General features: G+C 44.1%; 1 protein-coding gene and 1 long non-coding RNA gene across 2 annotated transcripts; both read right to left on the bottom strand.

Moving 5' to 3' along the window:
• Window positions 1–271: 271 nt before the first annotated feature.
• On the bottom strand, window positions 272–3,050 carry LOC146718830 (C5a anaphylatoxin chemotactic receptor 1). The gene is made up of 3 exons (XM_085456089.1): window positions 2,984–3,050; window positions 1,923–2,056; window positions 272–1,576 (listed from the first exon to the last, which is right to left on the bottom strand). Exons 2-3 carry the CDS (start codon window positions 2,034–2,036, stop codon window positions 644–646), a joined length of 1,047 nt encoding a protein of 348 aa, XP_085312215.1. The 5' UTR covers window positions 2,037–2,056; window positions 2,984–3,050; the 3' UTR covers window positions 272–643.
• An 8,963-nt stretch (window positions 3,051–12,013) lies between these two features.
• Window positions 12,014–20,738, bottom strand: LOC146718829 (uncharacterized). The gene is made up of 2 exons (XR_014920419.1): window positions 19,695–20,738; window positions 12,014–12,449 (listed from the first exon to the last, which is right to left on the bottom strand). It is a non-coding gene; the product is annotated as an uncharacterized LOC146718829 (long non-coding RNA).
• Between the last annotated feature and the right edge of the window lie 3,551 nt (window positions 20,739–24,289).

The following is a 24,289-nucleotide window of genomic DNA, read 5'->3' as shown; positions in this document are numbered from 1 at the left end:
CTGCAGCCAGGAAGTTAGCATCGAAATGATGTTGTTTTTTTCATTGCTGTGCATGTTGCATAAACCAGTGAACAAGATGATTCATGAATTCATTTTCCCCTAGAATAACAACCCTGCCATCAGCATGTTCAGACAGAGGCAGCTTCTTGTTAGGAGCTGGCAGCAACAGCCAAACCTAAATCTCCTTTTCATGAGCCAAATATGCTCTTTTTGGCAAAGCATAGGAGTAATTTCTGTTTGTTTGTTTTGTTTTGTAAATGAAACTTTTCCATTCCCATTCTCAAAAATTTTAATAGCCTATTAAAATAAAAAATAAAAAAGTATGTGTACATTCAAAACAAATCAATAACAGTCCAGATCCTTGAAATACATGGTCCAGATAGGATCACATCTCTGCAAAACTGTCAAACTAAAGCAAAAATCATCATTTTATTTACAAGATTATGTGTGGTTTTCACTCATAAAGAGGACACTGCGGTACATTCACTTGTAATAACTCAAACACTTCTACTTCTGTATTTACACAACTCACATTTTAAAGGGGGATGAATAATTTCCACAAAAGGAGAAATGCACATGTTAAAAGAAATGCTGAAGAAATGAAGAGTTAACATGCTAAATTATTACATTATTGGCCTCCCTGTTACATCTGCGAGTTTTTCAGTGACTTCCTTCGTATGGACTCTGAGGAGTCATCATTGAAAAGTCGGTCAATGGTGGAGACCAGAGAAGCTTTGATGGCACGGCCTAAGCCTCTGGCAGCAAACACGTAAAGCACGGGGTTCAGGGCGCTCTTGATATACACCAGGTACAGAGATATGTATTTACCATAGCTTGCTGACTGAAACAGAGAGTGAGATTTGGCCAAAGCCTGTACAAATCGACAAACAAAATAGGGGACCCAGCAGGTGAGGAAGAGGAGCATTGTGAAAAAGAGCACATGGTACATCCTTATCATCTTGCGTGCCATTGAAGGAGTGGAGGAGGTGGGTGTTGGAGGTGAAGCTCTCCTAATAGTGAGCAGAACAGCCAGGTTACTTCCCAGGAACACCAGCACGGGCAACATGAAACCTGCTAAAGTTTCGATTACGAACAAAGTCGTATTATGCCCTTCACTCTCATAGCAAAGGTGTTTCCCAGATTTCTCCTGCAGGACAGCGAAGTAGAGGTAGGGGCTAGACAAGATGGTAGCCATCAGCCATATGAGACCACAGGCCAAAGGGACGGCCCAAGCTGGCCGTCGCAGTCGAGCCCACACCGGCCTCAGCAGGCACAAGCATCGTTCCAGAGCCACAGCGCAGAGGAGGAAAGCAGAGGCGTACAATCCCAGGACCCGCAGGAACATGATGATGCGGCAGAAGGTGTCCCCAAATGGCCAGCTGTAGTTGTGAATGAGAAAGCCCAACATGAGAGGGGTCCGCAGGATCAGCACCAGATCGGCCAGGGCAAGGTTCAGGACATAGACACGGAAACTGCTGGCAGCGCGTGTCTCCTCATTACTACCTCTACGCACCACATGACGATGACTCCGAAATCCGAGCGCCCAAACCACGAGCCCATTCAGAGGCGCGCCCACCTTGAGGTACCAAGACAACCAGGTTGCAGTTAGGCTCGGGGAAACAGCAACTTGACATTTTGCAGGAATTCATTTATTTGCTTGTTGTGAAGACTGAACCTACTGTTCATTCTGTGAAACCGATACGAAGATGGAGCTGGTCTTATTTAATGAGCTCTGGTGGCTTTTTCAGCCTTTGCATGACAATCGTCATTTACATTGAGCAGGCTCCCTGCCTGTTGTAGCTGCAATACATGGAGCATTTACTCCACATGTATATATGTAAGTGGAACTGATACTGAATGTGAATTTTACATCGGAAACGATTCATGAACTGAAAGTAAAAAAAAAGGAGAAGATTTCTCACCAAGAAGATAAGCAGCGTAACTACAATCTGGGTTCCTCTTGAAGCCTCTGCCTGCCAGGTGCTGCTGTTGGAGCTAGATAGGTTTTCCACCTGTGTCCCATTCATGCCAGCCATCGGGCCGATACGAAACTGGGCTGTAATGCAGCACGTTAGTTAAATACAGAAAGTACTGCGGCTGTTTGTCAATAAACAATTTCATCACTGATGGAGAAGGAAAATATGCAACTGTTGCACTGAAAGACAGATTTCACATATGCTGGTTGCCTAAAATGTTGACAAGCTGATGTCCACACCACACAGCAAGGTGACGCCACAAACTTCCTTCTGTACGTTTGCTCAGCTTTGCATTGTTTCTTAAAGTTGCGTTCCTTACTTAAAAATAGCGAATGAAACAAAGTGAGTGCAGCGCTCGAGTCTGAATCACCTGGGTGGGTGTTTTTAAAAAAAATCATCTATCACTTAGGTGGCATTTTCTAATCGGATGAATAATCATAACCACTGCACGTAACCACTGTACTCTAACTTTGACAATTTTGTGGGTTTTAGTGCAAATGTCAGCTTTTATCTCAAGAGGCAGTTTGACTTTATGTGCTGCTTTTTGTTTCCATGGCGTGAATAATAAAAACATGAAAGCACAGCATGCACGTCAGGTGCAACAGCAGTGATTAACGAGAAAGGAATCTGCTACACGTACATTCAGGCAACCCCGGGGTCTGCTATTCTGCTGCTGCATGCAAACATTCATGTATCAGTGAACTTATCTCCCTGGTATGGATTCATTTTTTCAAAGCAAAAGCGAATTTCTGCTTTCACAAATCACAAAAAAATTTCCTTTTTCCATGTTAAGTATTAAAAGCAATGAGCAGCATTTGTGCTGTAACTGACTCCAATTTTAGTTTGCTGCCCGTACTAACCAGATCAGTACCAACCTGCACCAGAGTTATCAGTAGCTGTGAATCAGTGGAGATTAAACGCTTTGAAGTTGGTTGTTTTAAAAAATAAAATTAAAATCTAAAAGCAGGATTAAAATTAAAATCTAATTCAAAGACTTCTTTACTCACCTCCTTTACTTGAGTTGTGGGTGGAAGAAGTGGAATAGCATATCAATAAAAAGGGAGTGCCTATCTGCCTAACTCTCTCTCTTTCCTGTCTGATTGCAACACACAGACACACACTCCTTCCTATAACCATATTTACAACATCTCAGAGTCAATCATCATTTTCTTCTGATAGTGAAAAGCCATTTCAAGTGTTTCCCTCCGGCTTTATCAGCTGCTTTACATGAGTAGTTGTTAACCTCAGAGGCATAAAAGGTAAAAACTGAATAAGATAAAACTGCCACGTCTCTCTTTAAAAAAAAAAAAAATTGCCACAAAGTTGTTTTTTTGTTTGTTTTTTTCCATGAAACTTGATTTCTAACATTTTGGTGGGCACTTTGTTTTTCATAGCTGGCAGTGAGAGGAAACGTACCCCAGCTGCTCTTGAGCTGCCAGTGCCGCGTTCAGATAGTCATCAATCTAGATTTCGATTTGCTTTACTTCCTTTTCTATTATGTCTGCCACATTGTTTTGCATTCCTTTGTGTGGAGTGGATGATAAGATCATTTTTAAACACCCGAAAAAACAGTTTTGGACTTGACCGAAGCTTTCAGTCTACATCAAAACAACAACACACGCTAATTTTAACAAAACACAACAAATGAATGTTGTTGAGCCAAAAGGATCTGTCGTTATAAATGAGGAGAGCACAATCAAACTGAAAATGCTATTGAAAAATAATTTTAGCTAATTCGTATTATTTTCAGCTGTGTTTGTGTCAAGGGTCAGCTGCTTTAAACTTATCAGGGACACTGGTTTAATACTTTGGCCGGCTGGTTGATGAAGGTGCTCCTCACAGCAAAACACTCACGTGATAATTGAAAATTATTTATCTAACACAGCTTTCTGCTTTCACGAGACGCTCCAGATCACGCCTGTGCGTGCCATTTGACGTTTGTTTGCAGTGGCCGGGTCTAAAGCTTCCCTGAGGTAGGCTCAGTGTGTGAAAAGTGAAGTAGACACACATTAAAACTGTACGCACCCTGCAGGAATGTCAAACAGGAATGTCAAATTCATTTTACATCGTGGGCCACATACAGCACATATAGTTGTTTCATGTAAAGTGGGCGGGAGTGGTGGTAACTTTTTATGATAGTTCATTGCACAGACTGATCTGTAATTATGAAAAAAGTTATTGTTAATTAACTACGGAGTCACTAATAGTAGAAAAACAGGAACTTCACTGAAATTAAATTTTTTATCTCTTAGTTAATCAATTTGGTGTAATTTAAGTACGGCTGAGCATGAGCAGTTTTTGTCAATAGAAAAAGATGTTAATGAACAACTTATAAAATTTCAGTTAAAAGTTCAAAATCTATGCATGTCTTCACATTTTATAAAGTCAGTGGGCCAAAATCAAGTCTTTGATGGGCCAGTTCTGGACCCTGGGCCTTATGTTAGACACCCCTGGTACAGAAGTCTTATGGGAAAGCGCATGGCTCTTTAAACAGCTACTTTAAAATGGTATTTTATTCGCAGGAGTTCGCCACAGAGGATAGCTCTGCATGTTTTTGATTTATTTATTATTTTTTATTACACTGGATGCTCTTCCTGACACAGTCCCCGAGGGATCTGTGGCTCACTTGGTTATAAAACCTCTATAAAGACTTTCCTGATGAGTTTATGGTCTCGCTTAGTTTGAAGTCTCTTTGAGTTTAACGTGAGGTTAATTTTACAAATTTTGCTCTCGTTTATACTAAAATCAAAGGTACAGCAGGACATGCTTTAGTATGTGGCTACTTTCTAACTGATTAGTTGCCGCTGTGTGAGTGTGCAGTGTCCTCTGTTTCTAAGTTGCTCATGGCATCTAGTTTTAAAATGCCAAGAAATTTGTAATAGCCAGATTCTCAGTTTGAGGCTTGAAACTGAGACCAGCTATGGTGACTGTGGCACTGAGAACAACGAAGTGAGTATATCAGAGGGACAGCTCAGGCTGACGTTTGGATGCGTGCAGAGGAGAGAGTGTGGGACAATATTTTCCAGGTAGGAGAAAAAGAGGAAGACCGCCGAGAAGGTTCATGGTTGTAGTGAAGGAGGACATGCAGACGGTTGGTGTTACAGAGGAGCATATTAGGGATAGGGTGATTGAAGGAAGATCATCCACTGTGGTGACCCCTAAAGAAGAGGAAGAATGCTAAAAATTGGGCCCAGTGTTTGACTTTATTATATAAGTTTTCAAATTACAACCTTCCAGATATCAAATCTCAATCTGGACAAGCAGGGTCCCAAAGTCTAAACAACTTCAGACTTGCATATTCTCCTCAACATGACTGGGCGCTTCATTTACTTTCATAATACTATGTCTCCTGTTTATCTCCTACATGCACCCTCCTGTAGCTGCCGGACATCTCAAACTCAGATTCAGCAGTTATCGTGGTCTTTTTGCAGTCATCCATTCTGAAATGTGGATGTGTCTGAGCCTATGCCAAGCATGTGGCCATGTGTCCTCTCCTGAAAAGTATTTAGAAGCTAAATATGGGCACTCCCATTTTTATAACAGTTGAACAATGGGTAAAAAGTGACGCACTGCAGACTACTTGAACAACTTAATGAGTCATCTGATTGAAATGTCAATGGAAGGGTGTAACTCAAGAACACCTGGCCACATGTGCAGAGGTGTTAGGATGGTCAGCGACACCAGCACGCTCACATTTCACTGCAGAATCTTTAATGATTATTTTGCTGTATTGAAGCTTCTCAGGCTCTTTTGAATGGACCTAAATGAGCACACAAAACCAGTGTTGTGATCTCAGCCTGAAGCCCAGCAATTGAATCAGAACTTTTTTTAAGACAATTTCCTAAAACACCAGGGCACTGCAGAGGTTTATAGTTTTTGAAAAATAGTTTTTTTTGTAGATCATATAAAGTGTTTGCGCAGTAAACAAGCTGCCTGGTTCCTGTCTAGTTACTTGCAAAAGTACGCCACCAGATGGCAGTGCTGCTTATTCAAGGATCCAAGGGATTCAAGGAGCTTTATTGTCATTTGCATCACATGTTTACATGAGGTGGAACGAAATTATGTACACACGGTCCCAGAACGAAAAGAAACAGAATAACGAAGAAACAGAATTTTAAAAAGTTTTTTTTTAAAACAAAACAGAATAACAGAATAATACAATAAACTGAGTGCACAACCTGAGTACCAGTATGGAGTATGGATACAGAATGTAGGTATAAATATAGGTATAAATGCTTTAGCAGCAAAAGGGCATGATGACCAGCATTGATAAAGTGAGGGTGTCAGTAAGTGTCAGTAGTGATTAAGGTGCTACAATAACAGTTCTTGTCCATTATGCATTGAGAAGTCTCACAGCTTCTGGAAGCTGTTTCTCAGTCTGGTGGTTTTGCATTTAATTATCCTCAGCCTCCTGCCTGAGGGGAGCGGGACAAAGAGTGTGTGTGCTGGGTGAGTGGGGTCCTTCATGATACAGGTGGCCCTCTTCCTGGATCTGGAGGTGTATTTGTCGGTTACGGTTGGGAAGCTGCCTCCGACAACTCTCTGTGCAGCCTTCACCACCCTCTGTAGCGCTTTCCTCTCTGCCACAGTGAAGTTTCCGTGCCACACGTTGATGCCAGAGCACAGAACACTCCACCGCACATCTGTAAAAGGAGATGAGGATTGAGCTCTCCCGCACGCCTCAACCGCCTCAGGAAGTAGAGCCTCTGGTGAGCCTTCCTGATCAGGCTGGAAGTTTTGTTTTTCCAGGTGAGGTTGCTATCTAGGTACGTACCCAGGTACTTGTAGCTGGGTACTACTTCGACTGCAGATCCTCCGTCGTGCAGGGGTGTGTGTGTGTGTGTGTGTGTCTGCCCCTCCTGAAGTCCACAATCATCTCCTTCGTCTTCTCATTTAAACAGATTTGTTTTATTTGGTAAATAACAAAGAGGTTTTGCCCTCTGTGTTTTTTTAGGAGTGTTTTCCTTGACACCGGAGTCTACAGTAGACTACTGTAGACTCCGGTGTCAAGGAATCTACTGTCCGTAGATGTGTTTCTCCAGAGATCCTGGACTGTTTGTACGGTTGCATTTGACATATATGACACATATTTATGAAACAGCTTTCCCATATGTCCAACTATTTTGTACTAAAGGCTGTACACTGGCTTGTTGCCCCATGTGTCACTTTCATTCAGAATTTATTCCAGATATACTAAAAGCAAGAATGCAGCTACATTAAGTTTTTATGTTTCAGTGCCACCTTCTGGTCAATTAATTGGGAATTTAAAAAAAACAAGAACAAAACAAAACACCAATGAAGAAAGTCAGAGAAAGTCTCATTTTTAGCAGAAAAGTACAAAATAATTTTTCAGTATATATTTTGACTTGTTTAAAATTAGATCTATATCAGTGTGTGGGGGAAACATTTAGATGTGTATTTATTTGGTCAGTATCAGTTTGAAGTGTTTTATTGCTGGGTTTATTTATTTAGATCATTACAGAAAGTAAAGCTGAAATTGTTTGAATGCTGTGTTACGTTCTTAGTCTAGGCGTGTATTGAACGCAACAAGAAACTGGCCCCACTCACGCACCACCCAAGAAAGAACACCAATAGTATCTTTTAAAGTGCTAAGCAGCCATTTATTTGCTTCAGCAGTGAGCAGTGCAAAAAATAACAAACAAAACTCCCTAATGGACCCTACGCTTTCCTACACAAAATGAAAACCAACCAAAAGACAATTCACTTACCTAATTTTCTAAACGAAAAACAGGAGAAAACTTAACAAAAATGGCTTCTCACACCTACTAGGCTGCTGCAGTGAACAATATATACACACACACAAGGTGAACAAAATACACAATTGCTACTTTACAAATCTATTTACAAGATTAAGGTACTAACAACAACACACACACACACACACACACACACACACACACACACGGTGATACTTGCAAATCACTTGGCAAAGACACTCTACACAGCAACGAATCAAAAACGCAGGTTCTTTGTTGGATGGTGGAGGTTAGGAGAGAGGGGGCCAGGTGGCTGTCATCTGGTGGTTAAATACTGGAGGTGATCAACCAATTATACAACCCGAGGATAGGCAGAGACTCCACCTAACTACTCAAGCCCAGGTGTCCACCTCCTAAGAAAGAAAAGGGGAAAACCCACAGCCATCCTCTGGTGGGAGGAGTCACACATAACAAACACTGATAACATTGGATCATAACATTTCCCCCCCACCCAAAAATCAAACGTTTAACCCCAAATGAAATGTTTGATTCATGACCTAGAGAGGGCATCAGCCATGATGTTCTCTAAGCCCTTTTAATCGGTTTCACTCAGTTTGCGCTCAATGACAAACGGACTGGAAAACTTTGCCTGCAGGGGCGAACCAACGACAGGCAAGAAAACCAACACGCGATCACCTGACTGGAACATCCGTGCTACAGACTTTTTATCAAAATTGGTTTTCATTCTGACCTGAGCATTTGCTAGCGCATCACGAGCAAAATTGCAGGCATTATGCAGCCTCTCTCTAAACGAACTAACATAGTCCAGAATGTTTTCTCTTGGACTATGCCTGAGAGAAATTTCTCTTTCAAAAGACGTAGTGGACCGCGCACAGTGTGGCCAAAAACTAAATCAGCTGGACTGAACCCCAAAGACTCCTGGCATGTCTCCCTGACAGCGAACAACAGTAGTGGCAACCCCTCATCCCACTCACGGCTTGACTCAGTGCAAAGTTTGTGAAGCAGGTTTTTTAGAGTTTGGTGGAACCTTTCTAATGCAACCTGACTCTCCAGGTGATACGCGCTGGAATTGTGATGGTTAACACCGAGCTCTGTCATGACCAATTTTTGCCCTGATCTGTTTGGATGCGGCAAGATCAGAACCACTGGTGTCTGCAAGTGGTGTTTCAACTACCTCAGGCAACGGAAAAACTTTGCAGCCAGCTAGATCATTTCAAGGATGATGTCAATGCCTGCAACCGGTAACTGGGGTCGCACACCAAGTTTAACCTCACCCGCCACAAACTGAGACGAGAGCTGCACAAAGTGCAAAGGCACACGCATTACACACATTCTAACTCCCCACGCTAACACATCGGCACCACAATAGGATTGAGCTGAGAACGGTAAGACACCCTCACGAATGAGCGACTGTTTTGCACCAATGTCACACAAAATACTGACAGGAACCCTCTTTTCTTCTCCCATCAATGAGACAAAACCTTTTGACACAAAAGGCTTGAACTCTTCATCTACTTTATCACTTTGAATTACAGTCACATCTTCTAAGGCATGAGGTTTGGTCTGTATTGGGGAAGGATATTTACCCTTCCTGGTCTGTTCCTCTCTTTTGAGAACCGGACAAGCAGCAATGAGGTGTCTGCTCAGGTGATACTTGCAAAGACACTCTACACAGCAACGAATCAAAAACAAAGGTTCTTTGTTGGATTGCGGAGGTTAGGAGAGAGGGGGCCAGGTTCTTTCTTTCTTTCTTACAGTTATATTGGCGGTTGGCAAACAATTGAAAGGTGCATTACCGCCACCAACTGGTATGGGGTTTGGTCTGGAACGACGCTAAAAAAAACAACTAAAAAAACCCCCCTCAAACCAAGGGGCCAGGTTGCTGTCATCTGGTGGTTATATACTGGAGGTGATCAACCAATTATCCAATCCGAGGATAGGCAGAGACTCCACCTAGCTACTCAGCAGGCACGCCCAGGTGTCCACCTCCTAAGAAAGAAGAGGGGAAAAACCCACAGCCATCCTCTGGTGGGAGGAGTTACACATAAAACAAACACTGACAACATTGGATCATAACAGCTGAAAGACTGAACAAAGCAAAACTGATTTCCTGCACATTGATTACAGATTATGTGATGTCTGCAAGGATTTCATGCTTTTAAATACATATACACTGCTCAAAAAAATAAAATAAAATAAAGGGAACACTTAAACAACACAATGTAATTCCAAGTTAATCACTCTTCTGTGAAATCAAATTGTCCACTTTGGAAGCAACACTGATTGACAATTAATTTCACATGCTGTTGTGCAAATGGAATAGACAGCAGGTAGAAATTATAGGCAATTAGCAAGACATCCCCAATAAAGGAGTGGTTCTGCAGGTGGTGACCACAGACCACTTCTCAGTATCTATGCTTTCTGGCTGATTTTTTGGTCACTTTTGATCAGTGTTGGGTAAGTTACTTTAAAATAGTAACTTAGTTACATTACTAGTTACTTCTCTCAAAAGTAACTCAGTTACTTCAAGTTACTCGTTACTTTCAAAGTAACTAGTTACTAGGGAAAGTAACTTTGGTTTTACTCAGAATTCTCTTGTTAATGTGTTTCTTCCATAACTTTGCCAGTCTTCTAGCTTGCTTACTTGCCACAAGTGCACTGTGCCACCTACCAATAGAAAGGAAAAGATAATGTGTATATTTCCACGAGAGAAATCCCCCGCCTGGACCGTCATTGACTGCTGCCATGATTCTAGCCTACGTCACAGCGTCATGTGCGCCTTTTACATCCAACACAAAAACTGCAGTCGTGGTGCTTTCGATTGTACTCAGAACTCGGAAATTCTGCCTTCTGAATAGGAAGATGTAGGTAACACCAGACTGCAGATGAGCTGCATACAGAGCTGGACTGGGACAAAAAAATCGTCCTGGGCATTTTGACTAGAGACTGGCCCACCATTATAGGAAAAATCATAAAGCCTTTGAATGAAAACAAACACTGTTGTGACAGTGATGTACACTGTTTTGATGGTATATATGCATCAATCTATCAATCGTTTGTTGTAAGATTCAGATAATTATTTTTTAAAAGCTAGACATTTTAAATGAGAATAAGAAAGAAAAGTGTTTCTTTGTGCCCCCCTCTCCCTGTTAATGCCTTACATGCCCCCCTGACAACACTTTGCTAGACCCGCCCCTGCACAGTTACCAGCTGTCAGCTACCTAAAAAAGGATCCTGGTGTTATTTGTCTCTCAGAAACAGTTCATAACTTCCCTTCAACTCATTCATGTCACCTAAAAGGTAAACCTGTTTCTCCATCACCTGTTCAGCTCTGATGATCCAGTAAGGACATCTCCTGGTTTCATCTTCATGTTTCCCTCTCACCAGATAACCAAACCATATCATGACCAGCAGCTTTTTTGCAGCTGTGGCTCCAGCAAACATCAGCTGATACTAGAAATTAATATTAAATAAATTCTAACAACAGCTGATCAAGCTTAAACGTGCTGCTGTTGTTTAGCGCAACATCCGCTGGTTTCCTCTTTCGGCGCAAAGTGAGCGATAAACAAACAAGAGAGAAAAGCCGATCAGCTGATCATTGATCAGTTTCATGATTGAAGTAGAAACAGGAGAGGGAGGGGGAGAGAATGAGAGGCAGCTGTGCAGCGTAAACACAGAATAACTCCAGCGTTGTGCCTTTTTCATTGTAGCTGGATTACGGAACAAACTGTTCCCTTTCACCTCAATAAGAAACGCGTAATATTTTCTCTGAATACCAGACGGGACGGTTGGCAACTCTAATAACTTATGAACAAAATAAAGTTTAACATCGTTAACTTCATAGCACCACCCAGCTGTATAGAAACTCCGTCATGCTAGCTAGCACGCAGTACGGAAAAAGTCAGAATAACGAAAATAAACTCCACCTAAACTTGGTTTATATCTGACCCAGAGAGACTGCAGGTCATAACTTCTTACCTGAAGTTTAGTTCACACTTGGACCGGCGGCCGCCTCGGGTCTCTTTTCCTTCTGCGTCCCTTTTCCTTCATCCACCTGCTGGCCTCCACCACTTGCTAATGTTACTGAATCTGTGGAAGCTCCGTGATAGCCACCACACGAAGTAACGAGTAACGAGCCTATCTAAATCCCAGTAACGACTAACGCGTTCCTGATTTTGGCATAATAACTAGTTACTGTGCTCGTTACCACAATAATAACGTAGTTACTGTAACGCGTTACTTAATAACGCGTTAGTGTAACACTTCCAGCTCTTCAAGAATCACAGACGCTCAGAAGGGTTGGCTTTTCACAGTTTACTTCTGCAGAAGACATAAAACACATTCAACAGGTGTCTTCTGGTGGTACCGGCAATTGTAGCTCCCTCACAGTGCAAGCGCGCGCTGTGTGAACAGACTTACAATTAACTTTTTAATAAAGAAAAGGTGGAAAATAATAATTTCTCCCATTTTACAGTCTGTCATACTGAGCTTGTATACAAAAGAAATCTTATGACTAATAAAATACATTCCACAATCGTATAAAACAAAATAACAGGATAAACATAAATACCACCGACTAAACATTTCCCTCTAGTGGACAAATTAACAATAGCGCATTACATCTTCACTTGCTTGTGCTTTACAGACAAAATGGCTGTTAACAAGCTCACATACCTGCAGAAGACATAAAACACATTCAACAGGTGTCTTCTGGTGGTACCGGCAATTGTAGCTCCTACAATGTAAAGCAACATCACAAAAAGCACAGAAAAACGGTAAATCCAAACACATTTCCTGCTATGCGCAGCAACCACTAGGGGGCTGACAAAGACTAACTGCCAAAGAGCATAAATACGGCAGAAACACTATTTAACAGCAACCCGCCTTTGTTTCAGTTACACAGAAACTTTCTAATATCAATATGAACCTATATACATCGACATATATAACTTATGTAACAACATTCACACCAGAAACCATAAAAATGCCAGAGCCTTTCATTACCGGACTTACCCTCACAGTGCAAGCGCGCGCTGTGAGGAGCGGAAGCCTTAGCAGCTTCTAAACGTTAGGGTGAGATCCGGTTTCTGGGTTTTCAAAATAAAATACAATTAAAAAAAAAATGATAAAATTCACACTTAAAATGATAATTAAGAACAGGTAAGTGCATGTTTTTCATATGTATTATTAACTCTGTTACACTCACCCCCACTGAATTTTATCAAATTTGAGCCCCAGGTACCCACACTAGTATGCACCAACCAACCAGAGGTCAAAAATCACAAACACCAACTAAACGTATCCCTAAGGATGAAGTGGGGTGGGAGCAGCGCCAAACTCCCAACCCAGCAACTGGCAGCAGGGTGCCCGAAATACACCCTACTAATAACCCCTTACAAGGTGTGTACCATGGCTCAACAGAAAGAAAAAAAAATGTAGAGTACATAACAGCAAGTACAAATCCCATCATTCAGGTAGGCATATAAACAGAACATTTAGTTAGAGAAGGACGGGATCAAGGACTTACAAACTGACTTCACGTCAAACCTGTCACGAACCACGACTTGATTTGACATTGTCTGGATCAGTCTATTCACAGGTTTGACAAGTCGCCCAAGTCTGGTTCTGATCTGGGAACCATTCCCGGTTTGGCTATAGTCAACCATTGGGGACTGAGCAGCAATGGCAGGAGCAACTACATCCACCACTACGTCAGGTGTAGTAGAGCATACTTGTACACCCTCCCCACAGCTCGTAGCAATATTGACCTCCTGGGACGCCATGCTAGAACCGGTTTGGTCAAAGTTCACTTCAACAGACAAGGCCGATGCGGCTGGCAAGACTGAATCCACGCTTGAAACATCAGTAACATCTCCCTGAGACCGGCTGGACTCCGTCAACTGCGACACCCATGCAACTGTCCTCTCTCCAGGGTCCAGAGGTTCAGAGATAACCTCCAGGTCAGCTGTCCCACCCATGGCATTGGGTGAGCGGTTACCATGAGCACCAACACAGCTCACAGCAGGGGCATTCAAATCCCCCTCCCCAGACGCAGCCCCATCATCATCTTCAGGCGCCGTGTTTACATCCCACGTAGAGGAGACGTGATCCGAGGTTCCAGCATCATCCTCCAGGGGCAGGAAATTCGCCACCAACAGCAGATTCCGGTGGACCACTCTCTCTCGTCCGGAAACAGAATCACGGATCTTGAAAGTGTGAGTATCATGGTTCACATCGATCACGGTGTAGACCGTTGACTCCCACCGATCAGCAACCTTCTTCTTTCCCCTCTCTTTCTTGTTAGCAACCAGGACTCTGTCACCAACCTCAATCCTGGAACCCTTCACTCTCCTGTTATAGAGTTGCGAGTGACGACGCTTCTCCTGCGTAGCTCGGGTGCGTGCAATGACCATTGCTTCCTTCACATCTTCCCTGAGGGAAACCACATACCTGTCATAACAGGTAACAGCAGGATCGCTCAGGACAGAGCGGAACAGAATGTCAACAGGCAACCGGGGCGTGCGACCAAACATTAGGTAAAAGGGTGCGAATCCAGTTGTCTCATGTGCGGTGCAGTTGTACATGAACGTCAGAGTCTGTAGCCGACGTGGCCAGTCCACTTTCGAGTCTGGTGGTAGGGCACGAATCATTCCACCCAGAGTCCGGTTGAAGCGCTCCACACTGCCGTTCCCCATCGGGTGGTAAGGTGTCGTGTGTGTCTTCTTCACACCAGAGACTCTGAGGAGCTCACTTATCAATTGGCTCTCAAAATTAGCACCCTGGTCGCTGTGTATCCTTTCCGGAAACCCGAACACACAGAAGTACCTGTCCCAGAGAAGCCTTGCAACCTGTTTGGCCGACTGGTCCTTGCATGGGAAGGCCTGCGCCCAGCCAGTGAAGTGGTCTGTGATGACCAAGACGTCGACGGACTTGTTGTGTGAGGCCTCAGCCGACCAAAAGTCGATGCAGACCAACTCCAACGGTCTGGACGAGGACACGCTGACCAAAGGAGCACGTCCCTCCGGTTCGATAGTTTTACTGACTACACAGCGCTGGCATCCCCGTACATGGTCTCTCACATCACGCCCAAGGTTCAACCAGAAAAATCTCTTTCTAGCCAGGTCTAAACTCCTGAACTGGCCCTGGTGACCGGCATCATCATGGATTCCTCGGAGGACCTCAGCCTTCAACGAGTCAGGAACCACGAACTGCAGTCGTCTGTTACCTGATATCTGGTCTCTGGAAACTCTGTACAACACGCCGTTGTTGAGGACCAGCTTCTCCCAGTGGCTCAGGTATCTTTTAACAAGGATTAGGTCCCCTACCCGCTCTCTCCTCGAGGGTCTCCTGTGTCTCTCAACGTAGAAGACGACGCGGGAAAGCACTGCATCCTGCAGCTGTGCGTCCCTAAGTTCTCTCTCTGAATGGGCAGGTAAGGCCTCCAGACCGGGGGACACCATCTGTGGCAGGTGATGTAAAGCCTCTATTGCTCTCCCTCTTGGGCCGACATCCCACTCGACATGTGACTGCAAAACAGCTGTGACAGCATCTTCAGCCAGAACCAAGGGATGCAGACTCTGCGTGCCTTGGGACATGATGGAAGCTCCACCACCGGATCCACCATTCACCTTGCAGTCGGTGGACCACCGAAACGCCCCCTGGATTGATGCATGTGAAACATCTTTTGCCTCATTAAGGAAGTCTGCATATCTCTCAGCCAGCAGTCTGTCACTTACATTATCCTTCACAAAAGGCAATCGGCTCAGGGCATCTGCCACAATGTTCTGACGGCCTGGGACATATTTAATGTCAAAGTCATAGCTTGCAAGTTTAGCCACCCAGCGTTGCTCACAACAGTCCAGCTTTGGCTTGGTTAAAATGTGGGTCAAGGGGTTGTTATCAGTCCAGACGGTGAACTTGTGACCTTTGAGCCAATGACTGAACTTGTCGCAGACCGACCACTTTAACGCCAGAAACTCCAACCTGTGTGCTGGATAGTTTCTTTGAGACTGAGACAGGGATTTGCTGGCAAAAGCAATCGGTCTGGGCTTGGTTCCACCGTCCTGGATTTGAGCCAACACTGCTCCAATGCCATCCAGTGATGCGTCTGTCGAAAGCAAGAAGGGGCGAGAGAAGTCTGGGTGAGCCAAAACGACTGTATTTAACATCAAGCTCTTGAGCTTCTCAAAAGCCTCCTCTTCTCTGGATGTCCAATCCGAAGCACTCAACTTCCTGCATGGCCGCCTCACCTTAGTTGTTCCCTTGCCCTTCTTCACAGCACCTCTCAGGAGCTCAAACAGAGGTCTGGCAACAGCAGAGTACATGGGGACAAAGTGTTGGTAGTAATTAATCATCCCCAAAAATGATCTGACCTTTCGTTGGGAAGGAGTCACTCCATCAGTGTCCATGAGGTCCACGCTCCTCATGTTTGCGATAACTTCGACTTTGGATGGGTCTGTTGATACCCCATTTTGATCGATGATGTGACCGAGGAACTTCACGGATTTCCTCAGGAAGAAGCACTTTCTGGGGGCCAGCTTCAAGTTATGCCCGCGCAGCCTCTCAAACACCATTTCCAGGCGCTGCAAGGCAGTGTCCTCATCTGGAGCAAACACCAGGAGATCGTCCAGGTAACACAACAGGCTCAAATAATTCTGGTCACCAAAGATGCTGGTCATCATGCGCATGAAGCTTGCAGGGCTGTTGCACAGACCCTGCGGCAGCCGATTATACTCATATAGACCCATGGGCGTGGTGAAGGCAGAATATTTCCTATCATCTTCATGCAGCGTCATGTTGTAGAAGCCAGATGTCAAGTCCATGGTACTGAACAGGCTGTTTCCCCCCAAAGCAGCCAGACAATCTGCTTGATGTGGAAGAGGATGGGCATCCTTCAGGGTTCTCTTGTTGAGCCACCGGAAATCGTTGCAAATGCGTAGATCGCCATTCTTCTTCCACACGAGCACCAATGGTGATGCATACTCACTGGTCGATTTCCTGATGATATCCCTCTCCTCCATCTCAGTCAACACTTGTCTCAGCTTCTGGTACTGGCTTGGGGGCACACGCCTGTAGGGAAGTCTGAAAGGTCTGTTATCTGAGAGGCGGATGCGATGCACAAAGTTTTTGGCTTCCCCACAGTCGAGATGATGGCGGGAAAAGACATCCTCGTACTGCAAAACCAGGTCAGCCATCCTCTCTTTACACTGTCCCGATGTCTCACAGGACTTCATGTCAACATCACCAAGCCCAACAAGTTTGAGTTTCTCCATCATGGAGGTGGGCGTGACTTGTGGCGACATGGCCGACTGATGGCTGCTAGCCAGAGTTGTCTCCTGGAGCGCTGAAGCATCAAAGTCCTCGAGCGCCACACAGGAGTACACATCTGCTAGTTTGGCGTTACGTCGCAGATGTACAGGCTGCTCAGACATATTGATCAGTTTCAATGGGACCCATCTATCACCCCACAAGGGAGTAACCAATCTAGCAACCAAAATCCCTCTGGGTGCTGAGCGGGATGACGAGGGCTCTGTCATCACTGTACTGCCAGGGGAGACATTGATGTTCTTTGGTAGTTTTCCCCATACCAGATATTCGCGACCCGGTTCAAGGGACACAGCTGAGTTACACCTAACCGTGCCCACTTTGTCCGGGACGTCCGAATCTTTCCATGGGGTCAAACCAGAAAGCATAGACAGAAAGTTTTCAGTCTCAAGGTTGGTCTTAGAGCAATTACTGAAGACCGTGTTCCAGTAGGGCTCACAACGTTTAGACTGGTGTAATATGTGCTTAATGACGTTCGTCCCCAGTATCAGGTCATCAAGCTGCCCTTGAACCACCAGGATGGGAACTATCATTCTGCAGCCACACACCTCCATCTCCACATTGAGGGCATACTTAGGCTTCACACGTAGTCCTCCACACCCAACAAGGGTCACATCCACTTTGATAACATCTTGATCAGATATCAGTCCAGACTCACGCAGAGTCACCTCGGCTGCTTCATTCATGCTGCAGGCCATGGATCCACTGTCCAGCATACCACCCATTTTCAAAAGCCCACCGAAAGTGACGGGAGTGTAGAAAAGACTGTCACTATTGCCGACTTTGTGAACGTTTTGGAAGATAACTTCAGAATCTTTGCATTTTTGTCTTGCCTCCTCATACACTGACTCCGCATCACAGGTATCAGCAGTTTGGGAGTTTCCTGTAAGACCTGCACTGCCTCCCACTGAATACAGGTCGGTTAGTTTCCCTCCGGCTGGACCTGGGTAGACGTACTAGCCGGGCAAGACAACCGAACATGGCCAGGAGCAAAGCATGAAAAGCACAGTTTGTCAGATAGGCAGTGTGATACTGTGGTATGTCTTGGATCACTGCAGACTTTGCAGGCATCCTCCCTCCTCCGTCTATTTCGCGAGAACTGATTAAACGCCCCTCTCCTTGGTGTCTGAGTGTTGTGGTGCTGCATTCTCTCCATCATGGCCTGAAACATATCCACCATCTGACCCATGAGCCTTTCCTCTGACTGTTGAAGATTTTGACTCACCGCAGTCGAAGGGGAGAAACTCAGACTTCCGACGAGGGGATCTCGTGTTGCAGTGGTGGAGGGGAACGAGTCCACTAACCCCTGAAAACCTGAGGATGGGGGCGAGAAGCTTCGGGAGCGTCCCTCCGGCACAGCAGCTGCAGGTGAGGCGTTCGGGTGTACGGTGGTGATCGTAGAATTATAGCCCTTCAACTGTGCAGCGCCGCTGGCTCTACCATTAGCACTCACCTCCCTTTGATAATCATCAATCCTTTGTTGTATGTCTCGAGCAGTCCACTCATGGACAGGCTTGCACTTGAAGACATAAGACAACTCGGGGTCAGGACAATGTTTCACAAACATACATGCTACTTCATGAGTTAAAGGGGTCGCTGTCTGCCCCTGTCTGCGTAGCCCCTCTATGGCTAGTTCAGCAGCCTTGTTCAGTCTTATCCAATAATCTACCGGGTTTTCACCCCTGGTAGGGAGCGTTGCATAAAAGTCAGCAAGAGGGAGGCACGATGAAGAATCACTGAAGTAATGGCGAAGGACACCAAAGACCAGATCAGGTTTCTGTTTGACATCAAGACCTGGGTCACTACGAAGAGCCACTCTGACCACATCTCTGGCCTTCCCCATTAAGTGGCTAATAATTTCGTCAGCCTGGCCATGAATGGGGACCTCTTGCTTCCACAGGTAGGTTGTTGCCATGTCAATCCAGTCCTGAACAGAACATCTGTCTGTGCCATCACCCCTAAAAATTTGAAGCTCCCTATTGGGCTTAACATGGACAGTTACATGTGGTACATCTCGAGCGGTACTGCTACATTGCTCAGTTTGAGTCTTAGAGTCACCAATCAGGTTCACAACGCCCGCTGACAACAGTTTAGTAACAATGGATTCACCAATCTGGGCTCCTATTTGCTCAACCATGTCAGTAAAACTGTGTACAGTATCACTGTCTCTAATTGGAGTGGAAACCTGGGGCATATCACCCACACCCCTACCGATGGGAATAAAACTCGGGCTTTGGCCTAGCCCAGTGTCACTGCTCACAGGACCAAACTGTGTGACATTACTGGCGTCAACTGCATGAACTAGTCCGGCACCTCTACCCTTAGGTAGTACTGGAGTGACAAATTTATCCATCGTCAAATCACACACTTAAGATAATAACTGCATGTGCACTCCGTTAGGGAGAGAAAAACAAACAAACCCAGAGATAAAAATAAGAAAAATAACAGTATAACAGTAGCAAAACGAGGGAAAGAAAAAAAAAAAATTATAATAATAATGTCCAAATAATTTGAGTGTATAACCACACGTTGTATATCAAAACACAGACACTTTCACCCTTGTCTTATTTCAGTCACACCCCTCACCTTTTTGTTTGTTTGTTTTTTTTTGGGGGGGGGTTTCGCTTGTTTGGGTTTTTCTTTTGTCTAAACTCACTTGGTTACAACAACCCACATTCAACTTGTGAACAGCAGGGGAGCAGAACAGCAGCCACGGCGATGAGCATCAAGCTGATCTGAAGATCCGAATGGTCACGGCACCAGTGTAACACTTCCAGCTCTTCAAGAATCACAGACGCTCAGAAGGGTTGGCTTTTCACAGTTTACTTCTGCAGAAGACATAAAACACATTCAACAGGTGTCTTCTGGTGGTACCGGCAATTGTAGCTCCCTCACAGTGCAAGCGCGCGCTGTGTGAACAGACTTACAATTAACTTTTTAATAAAGAAAAGGTGGAAAATAATAATTTCTCCCATTTTACAGTCTGTCATACTGAGCTTGTATACAAAAGAAATCTTATGACTAATAAAATACATTCCACAATCGTATAAAACAAAATAACAGGATAAACATAAATACCACCGACTAAACATTTCCCTCTAGTGGACAAATTAACAATAGCGCATTACATCTTCACTTGCTTGTGCTTTACAGACAAAATGGCTGTTAACAAGCTCACATACCTGCAGAAGACATAAAACACATTCAACAGGTGTCTTCTGGTGGTACCGGCAATTGTAGCTCCTACAATGTAAAGCAACATCACAAAAAGCACAGAAAAACGGTAAATCCAAACACATTTCCTGCTATGCGCAGCAACCACTAGGGGGCTGACAAAGACTAACTGCCAAAGAGCATAAATACGGCAGAAACACTATTTAACAGCAACCCGCCTTTGTTTCAGTTACACAGAAACTTTCTAATATCAATATGAACCTATATACATCGACATATATAACTTATGTAACAACATTCACACCAGAAACCATAAAAATGCCAGAGCCTTTCATTACCGGACTTACCCTCACAGTGCAAGCGCGCGCTGTGAGGAGCGGAAGCCTTAGCAGCTTCTAAACGTTAGGGTGAGATCCGGTTTCTGGGTTTTCAAAATAAAATACAATTAAAAAAAATGATAAAATTCACACTTAAAATGATAATTAAGAACAGGTAAGTGCATGTTTTTCATATGTATTATTAACTCTGTTACATTAGTCCCAACACTGCTTTTGATTGCTGGCAGTGATTTCACTCTAGTGGTAGCATGCGACGGAGTCTACAACCCACACAAGTGGCTCAAGTAGTGCGGCTCATCCAGGATGGCACATCAATGCAAACTGTGGCAAGAAGGTTTGCTGTGTCTGTCAGCGTAGTGTCCAGAGCATGGAGGCACTACCAGGAGACAGGCCAGTACATCAGGTGACTTGGAGGAGGCCGTAGGAGGGCAACAACCAGCAGCAGGATCGCCTTTGTGCAAGGAGGAACAGGAGGAACACTGCCAGAGCCCTGCAAAATGACCTGCAACAGGCCACAAATGTGCATGTATCTGCTGAAACGGTCAGAAACCGACTCTATGAGGGTGGCCACAGGTGGGGGTTGTGCTTACAGCCCAACACCATGCAGAACGTTTAGCATTTGCAAGAGAACACCAAGATTGGCAACTTCTCCACTGGTGCCCTGTGCTCTTCCTTCAGCATGACTGGTTTGGCAGTGGGTCAGTAATGGTGTGGGGTGGCATTTCTTTGGGGGGCCGCACAGCCGTCCATGTGTTTGCCAGATGTAACCTGACTGCCACTAGGTACTGAGATGAGATCCTCAGACCCCTTATGAGACCATATGCTGATGTGGTTGGCACTGGGTTCCTCCTAATGCAAGACAATGCTAGACCTCATGTGGCTGGAGTGTGTCAGTAGTTCCTGCAAGACAAAGGCATTGATGCTATGGACTCGCCCGTCCGTTCCCCAGACCTGAATCCAATTGAGCACATCTGGGACATCATGTCTAGGGCTCTATTAGGGCGACCGTGGCTCAGGGGGTTGGGAAGCGTATCTGTAACCGGAAGGTCGCCGGTTCGATCCCGGGGCTCTCTGTCCTGGTCGTTGTGTCCTTGGGCAAGACACTTTACCCTACTTGCCTACTGGTGTTGGCCAGAGGGGCCGATGGCGCAATATGGCAGCCTGCCCCAGGGCAGCTGTGGCTACAACCGTAGCTTGCCTCCACCAGTGTGTGAATGTGAGAGTGAATGAATAGTGGCATTGTAAAGCGCTTTGGGTGCCTTGAAAAGCGCTATATAAATCCAATCCATTATTATTATTATCCACCAATGCAACGTTGCACCACAGACTGTCCAGGAGTTGGCAGATGCTTTAGTTCAGGTCTGGGAGAAGATCCCTCAGAAGACCATCCGCCACACATCAGGAACAAGCATTGTAGGGAGGTCATACAGGAGCCCACACACTACTGAGCCTCACTTGTTTTAAGGACATTACATCAAAGTTGGATCAGCCTGTAGTGTGTTTTTCCACTTTCATGGGTTGCTAAATTTGATTTCCATTGATTATTTTTCTGTGATTTTGTTGTCAGCACATTAAACTATGTAAAGAACAAAGTATTTAATAAGAATATTTAATTCATTTAGATCTAGGATGTCTTATTTTGTGTTCCCTTAATTCTTTTGATCAGAAACACTAGAAAAGCTAAATTAACCAACTGTGATTTGTACCAACACATGGACGGGGAAAATGTTATAAAGGCTTCATGATATAAAAGGGATAAAACCTCATGATCTTTACTAGTTGCACAAACATGCACATGTAAGGTTGAACCTGCTGGGTCTTATTTACCTTCCACTTTAGGGCCAACATGTTTCTTGCTTTTAAAAATTCAGATCAGATGCTCTTCTGACGTAATGACACCAGCTTTGTCACTGTCGCGTGAAATAATTTGTCGAGAACAAAGAATTTGCTTTAACAACTAATTCAACCACAGAATGCAGATTTCTATTGATGTAGAATTCTTGTGAAATTTGACTTATTAATTTAAAAAACCAAAAAACCCCAAACAATATTGGTGAAACATGTGACATCTATTGATGTTAAAGAGCAAATTGCTGACTCATTTAGAAATAATGATGGGGCATGGGGGATTCATCACTGTGAAAACTGTGTGGGTAAATAGGTTACAAGGTTTAACAGTATGTTACTCATTGTAAATTTCAGTGAATTTGAAGATTTAATAATTTATTGTATATCAGATTAAAAGATTCAGAGAATCTAGTCAAATCTAGTTGGGTTCAGCAGGGCTGAGTCACGTCATTTTCATACTCATCAAACCCTTTAGTGGCGCCATGTGCCCCGTGAAGGGGAACAGGGGCACCAACTTCCCAGAAGAGACCACCCCCATCAAGGGTTTCATCACAGGAAGCAGAGTGCTCAGGTTTCTCAAGGTTTCAGCCCTGTCTGCTGGGCACTGAAACCTTGAGGTCGTCTCCCAGGTCAAAATCTGAACTGCAGATGGGCGTTGTTAATGCCATGTTGAACAGACGTCGTGTCAGACCTTTTCTTGAAAGTGAGAAATATAAATCAGATTATGGGGGTGTGTTCACAGATAATGAGTATTGGAAGTGATGCTATTTAATTTCTTTTTTCTTTTAATTGTTTGAAGGTTCAATAAACAATCCGATTTAAAAAAAACAACAACAAATATATCTAGCTATTATTTAATGGATCATTCTTTACAGTGCTAATACTGATTTTGACACAGAGATTTCTTCAGATTTTAGGAATCTTTGGATGTTAAAGAACATTGTTCTGAAATTGTTCCAAAATTTATAGACGCAGTTTTTTTCAGATTACTGAACCTTTGCGAATCTTTACTTCTGAGAAACTCTGACACTCCAAAATCCTCTTTTTACACCCAATCATCTTAATGATTTGTTACATCTTAAATTTCCAACCTTTTATTGAGTTGCTGCCATCAAGTTCACAATGATTTTCTCGGTTAAAACATTTCAAGTTTTCTTTGTTCCACTGTGGATAAAATGCAAGTTTGAGATTCTGTTTTTATTTACATTTTAGATAGCGTCTTCATTGATTGATTCATGAGCTTGCTGCTCAGTTTTCTTTGTTACTTCCCCTTCCCACGCTCTGAAATTCAGCTCATTCAAAATTTCATGTCAAATAATCTACCTGCCCATGTTCTCCGAGCCAACCAACCCCTAATCCTTGGTCTTTCATCTATGTTCTGTCGCTCTCCCTTTCAGGCAGTGTGTTGTGCAGCTCTCCCATGTCTCCACCTCTTTCAGGTTGTCTGTTCAAAAATCTCCATTTACTATCTGCTTACTTTGCTCTACCACCACCAAAAGCATCTAGACTCTGGGGTTCAGTCACCACCGCCTACCTTCACCTGGGACTTTGCTCAATGATGTCACTTGTCATCTGAGTGTTGCTACCAAGAAAACGTGCAGTGGTGTGTATAATACTGAGGTCTGTGTTCCCATGCTTCTTCTTTTGTTCACACCAAGGGAGAACAAAATAAATTTAACTCACATCCTGCATATATGTAGACACAGTTGACTTGTCCAAATGATTGGCAGCTTCACTGCCTGGATGTATGTCTGACCATTCATAAGTTATGAATGCTCATGCCTCCGGGTTTGGGAATAACCAATTATGGTGTAAAACACTATGATGACACCTGCAGTGTTTCAGCAGCTGACATGGTGGGTCTTCTTTGGAGCCAGAAGTTACCATATTT

This window comes from Copadichromis virginalis, linkage group LG1, assembly GCF_057382275.1.
Source record: "Copadichromis virginalis isolate Kocher_CV1m ecotype Utaka linkage group LG1, C_Virginalis_male_GT1.1, whole genome shotgun sequence".
NCBI classification, from domain to species: domain Eukaryota; kingdom Metazoa; phylum Chordata; class Actinopteri; order Cichliformes; family Cichlidae; genus Copadichromis; species Copadichromis virginalis.
This window is presented reverse-complemented; position numbering and strand designations above follow the sequence as displayed.

Bases quoted from the DNA above. Each gene is read 5' to 3' on its own strand.
- LOC146718830 (XM_085456089.1), bottom strand. From the start codon at position 2,036: ATGGCTGGCATGAATGGGACACAGGTGGAAAACCTATCTAGCTCCAAC. The intron at 1,577-1,922 runs GTGAGAAATCTT...TGGTACCTCAAG, and splicing joins TTACGCTGCTTATCTTCTTG to GTGGGCGCGCCTCTGAATGG.